At 36.8% G+C, this 15,340-nt stretch overlaps 1 protein-coding gene across 1 annotated transcript in view; it reads left to right on the top strand.

Annotated features, from left to right (window-relative positions):
* The window catches only part of SPATA7 (spermatogenesis associated 7), a 45,969-nt gene that overhangs the window by 12,702 nt on the left and 17,927 nt on the right, over positions 1 to 15,340 (top strand). The window contains exons 5-8 of the mRNA XM_074542515.1: positions 6,488 to 6,621; positions 12,861 to 13,336; positions 14,360 to 14,426; positions 14,851 to 14,921. Of these exons, the coding sequence (XP_074398616.1) occupies positions 6,488 to 6,621; positions 12,861 to 13,336; positions 14,360 to 14,426; positions 14,851 to 14,921 (748 nt within the window). The remainder of the gene's footprint in view (positions 1 to 6,487; positions 6,622 to 12,860; positions 13,337 to 14,359; positions 14,427 to 14,850; positions 14,922 to 15,340) is intronic.

The following is a 15,340-nucleotide window of genomic DNA, read 5'->3' as shown; positions in this document are numbered from 1 at the left end:
TGAACTTAGTGATTAGTGTGCTTAGGAATGCAGGTCTCTTTGATACTGGGGCAGGGGGAGAAGAAGAAGAAGAAGAACAAATATTCTGAGAAGTTACCCACCATAGATCTACTCTAGCCTGGTGGAACTTGAATTCTTGGAGAGAGGGCAGTGAGAGAAAGGGAGAGGTAACAATTCAGACTGATAGTAATGTTGGTTTTCCACCCTTTAAAGGGGTGAAGTTCTAGCAAAAATATCAAGAATTACATATTTTTATGTAATTCTGTATTTAAATGCTAATTTTTCCCATGAACACATATATCTTTATACTTTTTACACTTTACATTATGAAAAAGCAGAGATCTATGAAAAGCTGTTTTACATGTTTTGTTGTTGCTGCCATTTTACAAGAAGCTTTCACAAAACCACCCTATCTCTTTTTTTTCTGTTAAATCCTGTCCTTAAGTATGTATTTCTGAAAATGAAAATTGTAGGCGACTAAAATAATCTCTTTAAATTCAAACACTCAGGTAATTCTAATGCCTGTGTTATGTCTTTGGAAAGATGTTCTAATATATTTATCAAGTCTGAAATTTAGTGAGCAGGAAAACTTACAGAAATTTTTTTTTATGAATCTGTACTTTTAACTGTAGTGATTTTACTTTTTTCTCCAGAAGTTATTTACTGTAAAGTTTCTTCTATAATAAAAGGTGTTGGGGTTTTTTATGAGTTAATTAATTTTAGATATGTACATCAAAAATACGTTTTTCACAACTTGTAGCTGTGAAAAGACTTTAGATCGTCTAGACTGACATCATGAGTTAAGCAAACCAGAAGTTCAATCCAGTTGTTCTAATATGGAACTTAACAGCCATATTGAATGTGGTAAATAAAGCACATAAACAAGAAAAGCCTGCAGTCTTGACTTGTGAAGGTCAGGAAATAGAGAAAACATAACTTCCTTTTGTAGATGTTTCAGTAGTTACGCATCATTATTACTGAAAACGTGTCCCTGATCTTTATTCTAATTTACCCAGCTTTACCATCTGTCTGCTGGTGGGGAGTATTGTTGTTTTTATACAATTGTCCATCATTACTCAGGATTGCAAAATAGCCATAGCATATCAGAGAACAAGAATAAGATTATGCATTTCACTTATTTTCAGCGTTATCTCAGTACAGTGTGTCTAAATTGTCCTTGTGGGCCACTGGGGCCAGTGGTACCCTGAAAACAAAATCGCTGTCAGGGGCCACCTAGAAGCCTGCTGGACCTCTCTGTCTAGGGTGCACAAATGGAGGCTTACCTGGGCAGCCTTAGATGTGTCCTTCAGGGCTGGTGCAGCATTGCAGGTTGTGGGCAGTCACTGTTGGCAGGCTGCCGTGTTCTTCATGAGGCTGACAGAGGTATGCAGGAGATGTCTGCTGGATGAGGAGCATCAGAGGTGCATGGATTTGGGATAATCCAGTGCTTCTAGCCTCTTCTGAAATGCCTTTGAAGGATTCATATCACTGCTAGGCTTTATTTCCAAGTCTTAGCAATGACCAGGTTTCACCAGTAGTACCTTTGCCAAGTAGTATCAGATATATGAAGTACAAACCCTCTTATAGCTGTTACTTTGTATTTGATACAAGCAGGGCTTTACTATCAAGCCCTTAATAAGTACTTTGTCACCCTTTTTTATGGTGATTCTTCCCTTGTTTGATGAAACAGTGCTACTGATACCTGATGTAAAGAAGGACTGCAAAATCATCTCTTAGAGTTATGAAAATTAAAATTTCTGTGTTCGACTTATAAGGAACCTGAACTTCATAGCTGGTGGCAAAATTCAGTTTATATTTTATGAGATCTCACCCCAGGTGCTTAAATTATGATGTATTGGAAGTTCATGTAGAGCTAGGAAACTGACAGTAAAAATTCTTAGAGAAGGAAGTGCTTGCTTGCAAAAGTAATATCACCAACTGATACACTGGACAGTGTAGTTATGGTCACTAGGTACTTCAAGCTCAGCTGAGATAGTGTTTGTATGATTTATCTACAAAAAAGAATTCAAAAGGGAAACAATAACTTCAAATGTGTTATTGCAAAAATAGCTCATATAAAAACACAGAGAAATTCTGAATGTTGTATAATTCCTTTGAGATACATTGTTCTGTAAGCTGAGCTCAATTTAAACATTACTTTGTATTTCATTGTTGCCATCAATTATTTACATCAAAAATGAAATAACTTGAAGTTTAACTGCAAGCTGTTTTGTGATGTGATATGATAAATTTAGCAATTCGAAATTCAGAGCAAAGGACAGCCACTGACATTCCAGATCGTAGTGTCCAAGTGCAGAGCTTTCAAACTGACTAGGACTGTGATATATATGATTAGTTTGTGTCTTCCAGATTTATGACATTTGTTTTATAACTTTAAACATGTCTTGAAATGATGCTGCAGTCTAGACTTACAGCAAAAATAATTAAGCCTTTAGAGGGAGTATTCTAAAAGGGAGGTAAAGTGATGTGATGTCTGCTTTGAAGTGTGGTGTACTCTGGGAAGAGTATTTGCCTGGGCAAAAGTGACAGATTGATCAGTGTCTTATAGGTGCCTCTTTATGAGGAGTGCTACAGTTTAACATCTGAAATTCAGTCTTTCTTATGCTTCCTTTTACTGACAACAAAAATAAGAGAATGGATTCATGGAGTGGATGCAATAAGGTATGGAATCTAGGTTCACAGACTGAATTTATCTGATCTACAGAATCACTAAATAGTTTATATTCTAATACTTTTTCTCCTACTATACTATGACACTGTGGGGTTTTGAGCACAGTAGTTAATGAGATCCAATTAATCTTTAAAGCTCTAATAAGATTTTTAAAGGGACTCATTATTTGGATTTACAAACTGTATTATTTTATTGCTGCACATTTTGTTTTGCCCTTTTAAAAAGATTAAAAGTAACCCAGTGGTTTTCTTTTTTTTTTTTCATTTATTTATCACAAGATATTTACTATTATGTACTTTTCCCATATTTAACTCTGCATATGTGACATGTTCCTGAAGCCAATGTTCAAATAAAAGTTACTTGCAGTGAAACTGTTTTAGGTATCTGTTAACAAATGCAGTTTATGTTTACTTTCTATTAGTCTGTGACAGTATGCCAAGGGCACTTCTTTCATATGTGATTTATGGACCTCACTGAAAGCTAAAGAAACTTTATATCTGTAATGGGTTTGAAGCAGAAGATAACTTAAACAGTGAGCAATGTTTTCAATTAAAAGCTAAATCTCTCTTCTGAAATTGGATGTCTCTTGAATGCTGATCTCTTTCTTTCTGTGTTTAATATATTTGCACTGCAACACAAGTGGTTATATATGACAGCCTTAAGTGTCTTCAGCTCCTCTCAGTTGTAATACTGTAATTAGTGCCTCAAAGTTCCAGGCAAGTTTTCTATCTGGCATGAAGTCAAAGCATAAAACTGGGTTCTCCCATCCTTGCATGGGTAGAGGATGTGAACTAAGGAGACGTAGGGCAGCCTGTTTCTGCATTTGTGTTACTTGCTGACTGGCTTAGAGCTTTCCTTACTTACCTCCAGCTGTTTACATCTGCATCAACTCTTTTTAGAAGGATTTCTCTATCTCTTACTTTGCTGGTTTCAAAATTCCTAGCTTTTACCACAGATCTAGCCTGAAAACTCCTGATTTGACAATAAGATGTGTATATTACTGGAGTTTTCTGACATTCTGTTTTGCATATCTGTGCTGCCCTTCAGTACACAAGTGACTTTATGGATTTTGGAGTACACTTAATGAATGGATTAGCTGAGCTAAGCTCACTGCATGGCAGGTGTGAGGCAAGGACTCCACATTTCCCCTGCAGGGGATGGTAGTCCCAGTGGGTCATTTTGATATCCCAAGGTAGTCTTAGCTGGAATCCTTACTGTTCTTTATTCTTGGCATAAGCCATGCTTTGGGTGAAAAGCACCAGTCCTGGAGGAGATTTTTAACAGCTTTGAATGCCAGTAGTAAAGACATTCATGTGTGCCAAATTTCAGAGTTACTCCTGTGAAGAGCAGAGTAAGGACAACATGGGAATTCTGTTTTGCAGTAATATTCACACTGCTTTGCACTTTTCCCAGATACTCCTGTTAAGCCATGAGGTGCACGTGGAACATGCAGTAAAATGTTAAAACTTGTATTGTCGTAGGCAAACCCACTTTTCACCTAAGCACCTGAGTATAAGGAATTTGCTGTCTCAGACACCTACTCACCCTTACCCATACTTCTGTATATATTGCATTATTGCTTTGTAGGGTTCTCATTCACCCATTGTTTCTCTAGATATTTGTTCAATCAGCCATCACCATTTTACCTGGGCAGTAGGCAAGATGTGAGTTTTTGTAGCCTCCATGGATGTGCACACACAGACACGCTGTATTGGCTCAGAATAAGTAATTATTTATCTCAAATATATGAAATGTCTAATCTGTAGCTAGTTTTTAAGTGCTTCCCTGTAATTTTTAAGACAAACACAATTAGAAATAATACTAATTTAGAACACACACGATAACTCAGTACAGAAAGAAAAACATTCAGTTTTAATTATTTAATGGTACAGTATATTTTATCATTCTGTTAAAATGTATATTTTTAATTCAGAGTTGTATAATGTAGCATTTGTTAACTTCAGCTAATTTTTTCCCAGTAATTTAAGCAGTCTCATATTGGAAGTATTTAATAGCATATGATGGATAAATCAGCAGCCATAAAAGAAATTACTCTATATTTTACATATCAATTGTAAGAATTAAAAGAAAGAGGGAGTTTCCTGAGCAATGAGAGCAAAGATTTCACATCTGAAAGATTAAATTCCATCTTAAAAGGGGACTAAAATGTTTCAATGCAATGAATGCACTTACTTAAATATTTCCTGGAGAGTAATATGTGTGTAGGGTACAGAGATGAATGCATTTTAAAGGTTGATTAAACGTTCTCAGATTGCTGTAGGTCTCAGCTGTGTAGAAGAATGTACCACACCAATCCCTGAAGTTTTTTACATTTCCATGCATTAAATATAGTAGTGCATGTGCAGTTTGGGGTCTCCGAGAGTACGATATAAATATATTATGAAACCAGAGAAGAAATCCTCAAAGGCCTTTGTGTGTCTCTATCAAACAAATGATTCATACACTTGGATATGTGTTAAGTGAATGAGAAAATTTTCATTTGATATACAGACTTCAAAAGTGTGTTTGCTTAATTTTTCCCTATTTGGGAATTAAATTATTAATTTTTTCATCAGCCTCACTGTGATTTTTCAACTTTGCAAATTCTGAGTGTTTTGTCCAGTTCTGGGCAAACAAGACATCGAGGTACTGGAGTGTATCCAGACAAGGGCAACAAGGCTGGTGAGGGGTCTGGAGCGCAAGTCCTGTGAGGAGTGTGTGAGGGAGCTGGGGGTGCTTAGCCTGGAGCAAAGGAGGCTCGGGGGGAACCTTGTCACTCTCTACAAGAGCCTGAAAGGAGGCTGTAGCCAGGTGATGGTCAGACCCTTCTGCCAGGCAACCAGCAACAGGACAAGAGGACACAGTCTTAAGCCATGCCAGGGGAGATTTAAGTTGGACATCAGGAAGAACTTCTACATGGAAATGGTTGTCAAGCATAGGAACGGCCTGCCCAGGAAGGTGGTGGAGTCACCACCTCTGGAAGTGTTTAAGAAACAACTCAATGTGGCACTTGGTGCTGTGATTCAGTTGGCGAGGTGGTGATTGGTCAAAGGTTGGACTCACTCTTGGAGGCTTTCTCCAACCTGAATGATTTTGTGTTTCATAATCTGCCAAGACTTTGGACTATATTGTGTACGATTTAGGTGACTGATGGCAAACTCATACACAGAAAATTTACCTGTCTTTGGGCTACTTTATCTGGTGACACAGATACCTGACTCAACTTTCTGCACTGCCGGGGAGGTCTGGGACTGCAGATCAGTGTGGACTGATAAAAATACCCCACTCTGATGTGACAGTAGCCCTCTCAGAGCTGGCCTTCATTTTTTCTTAAGAAAAATTTGCTTGTCCTGCCCTGTATTTCTGTATTTAGGAAATTCAATGTTGTAAGTGTGGATTTTTTTACCAGTAAACACAGGGGTTTTTGTGAAGTACTGGATGAGAATACAGTCAAAGGAGTCCTAGTTGTAAAAAACTGATAGAAAGCTTATAACTTTTTGAGAAAGATGCTCTGTTAGCAATCCTGATCTTGGAAGTCTTGTATGCTGGTGTTTGTTGTGAGGTAAGAAAATTTCAAGAAAGTTAAGGCACAGCTTCAGCTACCAGTATGCTCTACTAATAATTTTTCTTTTAAGAATAGACATAAATTTTGTAACTGCTGTGAGTTGGAAGTGGAATGTATCTCAATAATCTGACTTTACTGAGCAATTGGACACCACTACAGTGTTTTCAACTCACTTAGGGAAACAAAGAATATTTCAGTTTGGATCTGACCAACTTTGTCTCTTCCCGAAGTTGCTGACCAGCAAAGAAGAGAGAAACTGAAAAAGAAGATAGCCAGGTGTAGAGAGAAGTTAAGTGTGTGTGAAGCTGGCTCTCCATCCCATCCAAGAGACAGAGGAAAGGCTCAGCCATCCTCTTCTAGAAAGGTATGTATTTTAATTCTGTTTAGTGGATACTACCATGTACTTACCTCCCATAGTAACAGCTGATCACTGCTGTGCAGCAGTGAGGGCTGGCATCTTTCAAGCAGCAGAAAGTAGACAAGTATCTTCCTGGCATGTGCCCAACACTGAATGCATGTCTGACCTTCTGACAAAGATGTCAGGTATCTGGATGAGGAGTGCTTGCAGTAAATACAAGGTCTAATTGCCCATGAATTCTCTTGCTTTCACCTCACCTGAAATTCCTGTCCTCTGTCACTCCAGAGCTTTGTACCATTTCCTAAGGCAGAGCTCTGTTACTTCTGCCCTTCCAAGCAGAAGTATCAGGAATCTTCATTTTTTTTCTCAATGAAAATTCCTAGTTGATAATACATTTTTCTCTAACAGTATATTAAATCATTCAGTTGCATTTCTTGAAAGCAGAAATAATGCTTTCAGGACCAAAATATGCCATTCTGTATGTATATATTCTGCTTATATGTATAGACTCACCTAGTTTGGCTGGCATTTCATGAACCTATGTGGTGTATATTTCTAACTAATAAATAAATATGTAAATAGCCCAATAAATTACATTCTTGTTCATCATTGTAAATGAGCAATTGCATCTTGAAATAGAATAATGACTTAACTCTGTGATTCTAACAGCATAAGCTTCATACATTGTTTAAACAACTGTGAAGCTAGAGGACATTTCCAAGTAGTACGGCAAGCACTGTCCGTTTCTTTCTGTGTGACTGATTTTTGTAGCAGGCAGCCTCAGTGTGACCTTATTGCAGTGCAGAGAAATAATGCTTTGAAATTCAATACATGGCTCCTAGTTATGGATGAAAGCACAGGCATGAATAAGAAAAGGGAGGAAATGGGATATTTAAATCTAAATTTTATTTTTATTAATACCATTTTTGTCCTTCCATGTTATTTTTTTGCAAACTTGGAGCAAGCAAAGTTCTTTAAATTCTTTCATTGCAAAACCAAGTAACCTGTCTCTCTTAAATACTGCATGAACTCCCAGCTTTAAAATGAAAGGATGCACTATAACAAAGTGCAGCTTTTTTCCTTTGTTTTTCAAAATAAGATTTTCTAAAATTCTACCTGAATTGAGCTGGCCATGAGTAAAAGCTCTGATTTGACCAAGACTTGGTATTTCATATCTCCTGTTCAAGTAATCCTATTAATAGGCATTTCTGGCTGCTAATGATTTTTTTTAAATAAATTAATCCATGCCAAAAGTCAGTTGAAGGAAGGCTGCTTCATAGGAGGTTAAATTTTCTCTTTTAATCATTTGAAGTGTGCCTTTGCCTTGACCTTTCAAGATCTCTTTCAGCCTGTTTTTTTGAGATTTTTTTTTTCTGAAGAATGAAAGTTGTGGCCATCTGCTTGTGCATATGAAATATAGATTGGGAAACACCATTAACTGATTCTAGTCTCTTGTTAGTTTTGTATGCAACACACATGTGGCTCTGTGAAATGCCTACTGAAATGCTTTGTATTTAAAAATTTATTACACTCTTATGATACCAGCAATCTGAACATGTCTTGTGCTTAAATTAATTCTGTCATAATGGAAGATGTCAGTGACTAAACAAAGCAGAAGAACATTCTGAGCATCAAAGAAAGTTGTTTTCATTAGGAATATTCAAATTTCCTTTCAGACTTCATAGTGATAATCACCTCTTGTGCTGGTTCTTTGAATTAATGCACACTCAGTATTACTCCTTCACAATATTTGATAAAAGTAGAAACCTACTACATTAAAGAATTGGCAACCACACACATGCACAAAATGAAAGAGCGTACCAGGACCATAGTTTTGAAAAACAGTGATACCAGGATACAAACTGAATATATTTATAGAAGGTCCAATTTGTTCACATGTTTGTCTGAATTTTCTGTAAAAGGCAGCTTGTCACTTCCTATAGGAGAGTTTTGCTCTATCCAGACAGCAGAGAGCAGGTGCTCAGCTGACTTAGAGCAATATTTAAATGGCTTTCTCAAGTTAAAAGAATCATACACTCATTTATTGCAATTTGCAGCTTCTGTATCCTGACAGTGCAGTTCATAAGCCATCTCTTGGATCTCATTTTATAATGGTATATGAACTATTCTATTGGAAGACCTTTTCATACAAGAACAAGTTAAATTCAAGATTAAACTGATTTTAACTGTAATTTCAGTGACCCCAGCGAGAGCTTCCTTGGACCATTTATGTGAAAAAGTATTTAGCAACCTTTCTTTTCAAAGTTTGGTTTTTATAAGGCATCTGATACTTTAGTGGCTTTTGAGCTGGAAAACTAAACTTCTTGTAGAAATAAAAAGAAACATATAGAGAAATCTGGATTCTTTCTCTGTGTTACTACTTTTGCCCATCAGATGACAGCAGGATGCTTTGATCTCTTTTTACTGAATTTTCTCTTCCACAGAGTCCATGAAAATTCAGAGGTCCTCTCTCTACAACCTTGTTGCAAAATACTGCTCAGTTTACCCCAGTTTTGTGACTAATAGAATTGAAGCATAGATACATACTTTACGAAACTTTTTTAAGGAGTTGCTGAAATGTATCATTGAGTAGATTTGTATCTTTCAAAACAGATTGTACTTGGTTGAATTAACAGAATATAAAAATATATTGATAAGCAAGATACAAGTCAAGATTTTTTACTCCAAATTACATTAGTTCTTGATAGTTCTAACAGCTAAAGTTCATTTACTATACTAGAATTTCTTTAAAATTTTATTTGAAGAATAGAACTAATAATATATTTTAATAAGCTTCCTATTTGTAGGCATGTTTTTTGTCTTTTCTTTTTTTTTGTTTCCTACTTAAACATCTGATGTTTTTAATAGAAAACAGAGCAGAAAGTGAGCACACTTGCTTACATTTTTTTTTTTTTGCAACACAGGATAATTTTCTGAAAAAGAGACAAATTGCAGACAAACAGCATTCTCTGACACTCCTTAAAATCTTTTGAAGTGACATTGTTCCTTGTTCCTGATATTGTTTCTTTGTCTACTTGGAGTGTACTTCTCCCTGTTTGAGTGGTAAAGTTTTGCCTCTGGATAAGGGCTTTGAAAGACATTCTTTTCTCAGTGTTTGGATGAGTACATCTCACAGCTGGCGCAGATGCAGCTTTGAGTTGCAATTCTCTCTAGTCACGAGTGAGCTACTTGGTCTGTTCTACTTATGAAATATTTGAGGAGAAGAAGATAACTGCCCTAAGCTTCCTCATACATAAGGAAATTAGGATATTTCCATGTCAACCTTGTGCTTTTGTCTTGTTTTGTATCAACTCAACTGCTTCTGAGGAAGGGAGCATGTAATTTTCATGAGGTGTAGATAAATAATTGGCTAATATAACTTCATATCTTTTCATAATAATTATTTTGCATAATGCAAGGAAACAGTCCTTATATGCTCACACATGCTTCTACAATACAATTTATATTGCAGCTCAATGAACTGCTTTAATCACTGAGAGTAAAGCATTTACAAAAATTAAGCTGTTTAGAATATACACTGAAGGGTATGGAATTAGCTTTTATCTATATAGGTGGATGCTGAAATTTTCCAGTCTTATCTGTTTTCTATAGTGCTGAGCTACCACTGCAACCACTTTATATGCAAACAATCACACTGGTAAGCCTCATTATTCTGCTTGCTAACACAGGCATTTGTTTGGCATTGTAACTGCATGTTATCAGTTCAGCATTTAATTATGCTGTAGTAGTAAAATCCAGTTCACTCACATGGGACACCATCAAGAAGAGCTTATTTTGCCTCAGCTAAGTAAAAGAAAACTTCTTTGCATTTGGTACCAGCAACTCTGGATATTTAAGGGTACTGGAATAGTTTAGATAGATCATACTGATGTGAGAGAAAATTATGAAGGAAATATATGGTATGATGGTAGTGTGATCTGTGACTTAATTTTCACAATGAAATACCTGCATTTTTAATATTCTTGTAAATAGCATTTACTGCATAGTACAAAATGTATATTCATAATAATTGAGCTTTAATTTGAAATATTGTGTTTGAAAAGAAAAAGAGTGAAATAGTGTAGATTCTAAGCAATAACAGTAGCCGAATTATGAGAAACTGGAGCATTTATACAGTAAGAGTCTATTGCTAAGAATTTCTAAAAACACCTTTTTTAGGGTTGAATGTTAGAATAGAAAATCTTTGTATATTTACAAGCTATACTACCAATTATATAGGTTAATATACTGCACTATATCTTACTGGTTTACTAGTAATATATTACTATCTTACACTATCTATTTGTGGGTTAGAATGTCATGAATTTTCAATAAATGCATAAAGATTTCCAGTTTTAGTCATTGGGGTTTTTTTTCCTCCATGCTCACCCCAGTAGGAGACTCCAGAAGTCTCAGGACAGGTATTGATTATCTTGCAGAATCTCCACATGCACTTTATTTTGATGTTGTTTTTGTGAAAAAATCACACATCCAGCCTTCAATCCAAATCTTAATCAGCTGATTATTTTCAAAAAGTCTTCTTGAGGAATTTCTCAAGGTTTATATTGTGCTCAGGCAATGCAGCCCCATTGGAAATGCACTGGATCTGTATTTCAGTCTTACTCCCTCAAAGCAATTTCCACATAGCTTAATTGTGAGATCAGGATAGGCTACTTGGTGAATCTGTGAATCTTCTCAACTGGCAGTGTGGTTGTATGTCATAAATAAATGTCACAGCACATGTACAGGTCATACCATACTGCATCCACCCTTTCTCAGGCTTCCCATGGGGCACATGTTCCTTCAGTAATTTCAGTAATGTAACGCTTCTGCTTAGGAGTTTTTCCTTGGCTGATACAAGTATAATAGAGATGAATGAAACACGTGGGAATCATCTTCCTTTTCTTCCTTTTGTCACTGCAGAGCTTATGGTCTATACTGGTGTCTCCTTGTCTTCCTGTTCCTTGTTAGGTGGTGGAGGTACATGAGCAAGTTAATTTCTGTGTTAGCCTATCTGCACTCAACTTCAAGTTTGTTAAAAACCTCAAATGGCTTAGAAATTTAATTTTCTTCTTTGGAAATACCTCTACTTGTATACATTCTCTTAACATCTTACAACAACTTATTGCTGATGATGTGGACCTGTATGAACTGCCCTAGTGTTAGGAAAGTATGATAGTAATTTTAGAAAATTAGCTGTAGGCTTTGAATTGGGTTTTCTCAGATTTTATAATTCAACTGTTGTTTTGCCTTGCTAATTGCATGGCACAGCAGTGAGATTTTCCAGGATAACACTATCCTCAGCTCTCACTGTTGCACTGTAAACCCTGTCCCTGGGAGTTGCAGTACTAGATAGTTAGAGTACACACGATGGGAGTCATCTCTTCTGCATCACACCGTTGTTGAATTTCATACATAGTTATATGTGTGGATGTAATAAATTGGTTTATACAAAATTTTGTTTGCTGATAGGCTTCTGGTTTAATCTTCCAGTTCTGCAGCATGCCTGCCCATGGAGATTGTAAAGTGTCATACATGATTTTCACTGATTGACAGAATATTCGGTGGGTGGTTGTATCCTAGGTAGGAAAAGAATATACAACATCTCTTTCCATAAGGTGTTTTAGACACATTGTAAAGCAAAATTACTTGTCCAGATATTTATGCTTTGATATTGCAAGTTTTTCAAAACTTTATGACTGAAATAAAATTTCTATTTAATTGTTCATTCTAATTTAACAAAATAAACAAAGAAATGACCAAACCAACAAAAAACTCCACCTTAAAATATCACTTGAATTTAGTTGTGTTTCTGTCTTATTTGTCTTTGCCACAGTGTCATAATACAATTCTGGAATAGTCTTGAATTTTTCAGCATGGGATAATTATGGGTGATGTCTGCCTTAGCTTGCCCAGGTGTTATGAACAGGGGGGAATATTTTAACTGTTCCAAATTATTTGACTCAGTGGAATGATTTCTTGACTTCTAAAAATTTATTGATTAAACTCTTGGTTTGATGTAGCCATCAATATTCTGTAACAGACCACCAATGTTTTGCTACTGAAGTAAACCATTTCTTTATTACTCTCTTATTTCCAGTGACTAGGTTTTAAAATCAGCACAGAGGCTCTCAGATGGTAACTCCCAGTTACCAACTGGGTAGCTCCCAGTAATAGCTGGGAGTACCATCATAAGCAAAGCAGATAACTTGCAAAGCAATCAAATGTTGTTTGATTTTTTCCAGAGTGCCTTGGAAGCAGAAGATGGCGTCTCAGCCTCTGGTGGGCAGGCACAGTACCTCTCAGGAGCAGCATCTTCTCACGGCGAGGAGTGCGCGGTTCACTCCTGCGCAGGGAAGTGCGCCAGGAAGCGCTCTCGGCACGCAGCCGGGGGCTCGTACTCCTGTGTGTGCGTGTCACGGGCCGGCCGGCGCTCCGTGCTGCCCCGCAGCCACTCCATCGAGAGCTTTGTCAGCGTTGTTGGCTGTTCCCAGAGCTGCCATGGAAACCACGGCCAGGCCAGTGGCGGGGACCTTCTAGAGAGGCACTCGGAGTGCTTCACCAGGAGCCGGAAGCCTTTCACTCCACGCACGTTAATATCGGATGCTAAACCTTTCCTGTCAGACTACAGGTTTTACACTCCTGCTCAAAGGAGGAGGAGATGTCACCACCACCACAGATCATACCTTGTGGAAGCTCAAACACAGACTGATATGACCAGGTACAGAGAGTGAAGTTTTATTTTGAAGCTCTGGAATTTAGATGTTATCTTAACATCTTCATAAAGGCGAGATATACTCATTACATTTGTATAAAACCAGAATAATTATACTGATGTCTTACTAGAACTTACAACTAGAATAATTATTCTAGATACACCTTAGCAAAAACCAGAAAAGAATGTGATTTTCTTTTTCATTGGTGTATTTTCCTCTCTTCTTTCCCCAACAACTGTTTTAATTTATACAGATTGGATACAAAGTGCCACTAAATTCAAACTGTGGAATCTCACATCTGCTGAGAATAATCATTCCCTCTCTCTTCCCTATGGTCTCTGATGTATAGTTCTGTCTTGTAAAGAATTAACCAATATAAGAATGCAAGTAGTTCCCACTATTGTCTCTGTAGTCTCATGCTTTCCAGTCTGTTAATTATTGCATCGTGCAAGCATCTTTTTTTAACTCTTGATTGCAGGTCTTCATTGTTTTGTTTTTAATTTCAATACCTTTGTACATACCGTGTATAAAATACTTGAAACAAAATTATTGTCTTCTTGCATTGAACTTCTTAGCAAGTTGAACAGTTCTGACTTTGTTTCTACCAATACTACTGTCTAAAGAGAAATCTTTTCCCTTTTGTGCCCTCCATGCCTGCATGTCCAACTCCAGTTTTGTCATAGAATAAATTAGGAATTTCCTAAGACTGGAATTATGATATCTTTGGCTCTGGATTGCAACTGTAGATTTTCTGTCTGTGGCTTGTCTATTTTCCTGGCGCACTTTTAATTTTAGGATCATCTCCATTCTTAATTCTGAACAATTATTTTGAATAGTTCAGTTATCCCCTGCAAATATGCAGCTAAAAAATTATTTTGGATCACCTGTCTGGCAGAAATTTTCTGAACTGTTTGGTACTACATTCTTTTGAGGCCGATGAGACATTTCCACAGTGGCACTGCTATTCTCATCCTACATTTTTGGAAAGTAGTCTACTTGGGAATCTAATGCCTCTCTAAATTTTGTAGCTTTCCACCTGAAGACAAAATGCCTGTGAGAAAAGTTGTGAGTGAAAAGCAGAAGGTCAAATACAAGGTAATGATGCATCTCTCAGTCATCTGGGTACTCTTCCCACCACCATCACTGCCACAGCAGTGAGCAGCTGATTTAGATGTTCTTCTCTCTATTGCCATGACATAAGTTAGTTCCATAGAGGAGAGAATTTCAGAACACTGAGTGGAAACTATAAGAAAAAACACTGAGTCACATGAAGAGATCTCTTTAATTTTTTTTTTATTGTTTCTATAAGTGCACTATCAAATATCTGCTAAGGCCATGGATAATTGGTACATGACTTTCCAGCAAAAGGTGTCTCATTTGTCTGTTTACCCAGAGTTTCTCAGAAAAGATATGGAATTTCTAGGGCTGCTTAATCACAGAGAGTTGTTAGATTCATTTTAATTGTGAAATTTGCTGTATATTTGCACTGATAATAAAGATTTTTGTTTCTGTGTTGTAGGCTGAAGATAAAAGATATACTTTGGATGAGCCTGAGAGAGGAGTAGATGATTTTCAACTCTCCATCCCAAGGTGCCTGATTTACAGCAGGAGGGAATATTTGAAATGTCCTTAACTGGTCCTTAGGCCATAAGTCTTCACTAGCATTTTTCTTTGTATCTTCTTCTCATAGAACTTTTATTGGGTTTTTTATATCAATAGCCTTTTCCAACTTCAGAATTCCTTCTTTTCTTGTGATAAGTTCCACTGGGAAGCCAGTTAAGAAAGAGAGCTCCGAAAAATATGAGCATTTTTGTCAGAATTGACTGATGAGACATTAATACAGTTGTTAGTTCTGTACATCTGAGCTCACAGACTGTTTAGTGCTATAGCTAAATGCTGCATTGCAGGAGCATTTCCCACATCATCTTCTGAAAACTTAATACTGGGATAGCTGTAATACAAGAACAGTGCTGGAAATCAGGCCAGAGCCCAAGGACTCCGAGCTGATT

Source organism: Zonotrichia albicollis, chromosome 6 (genome assembly GCF_047830755.1).
Source record: "Zonotrichia albicollis isolate bZonAlb1 chromosome 6, bZonAlb1.hap1, whole genome shotgun sequence".
Classification (NCBI taxonomy): domain Eukaryota; kingdom Metazoa; phylum Chordata; class Aves; order Passeriformes; family Passerellidae; genus Zonotrichia; species Zonotrichia albicollis.
This window is presented reverse-complemented; position numbering and strand designations above follow the sequence as displayed.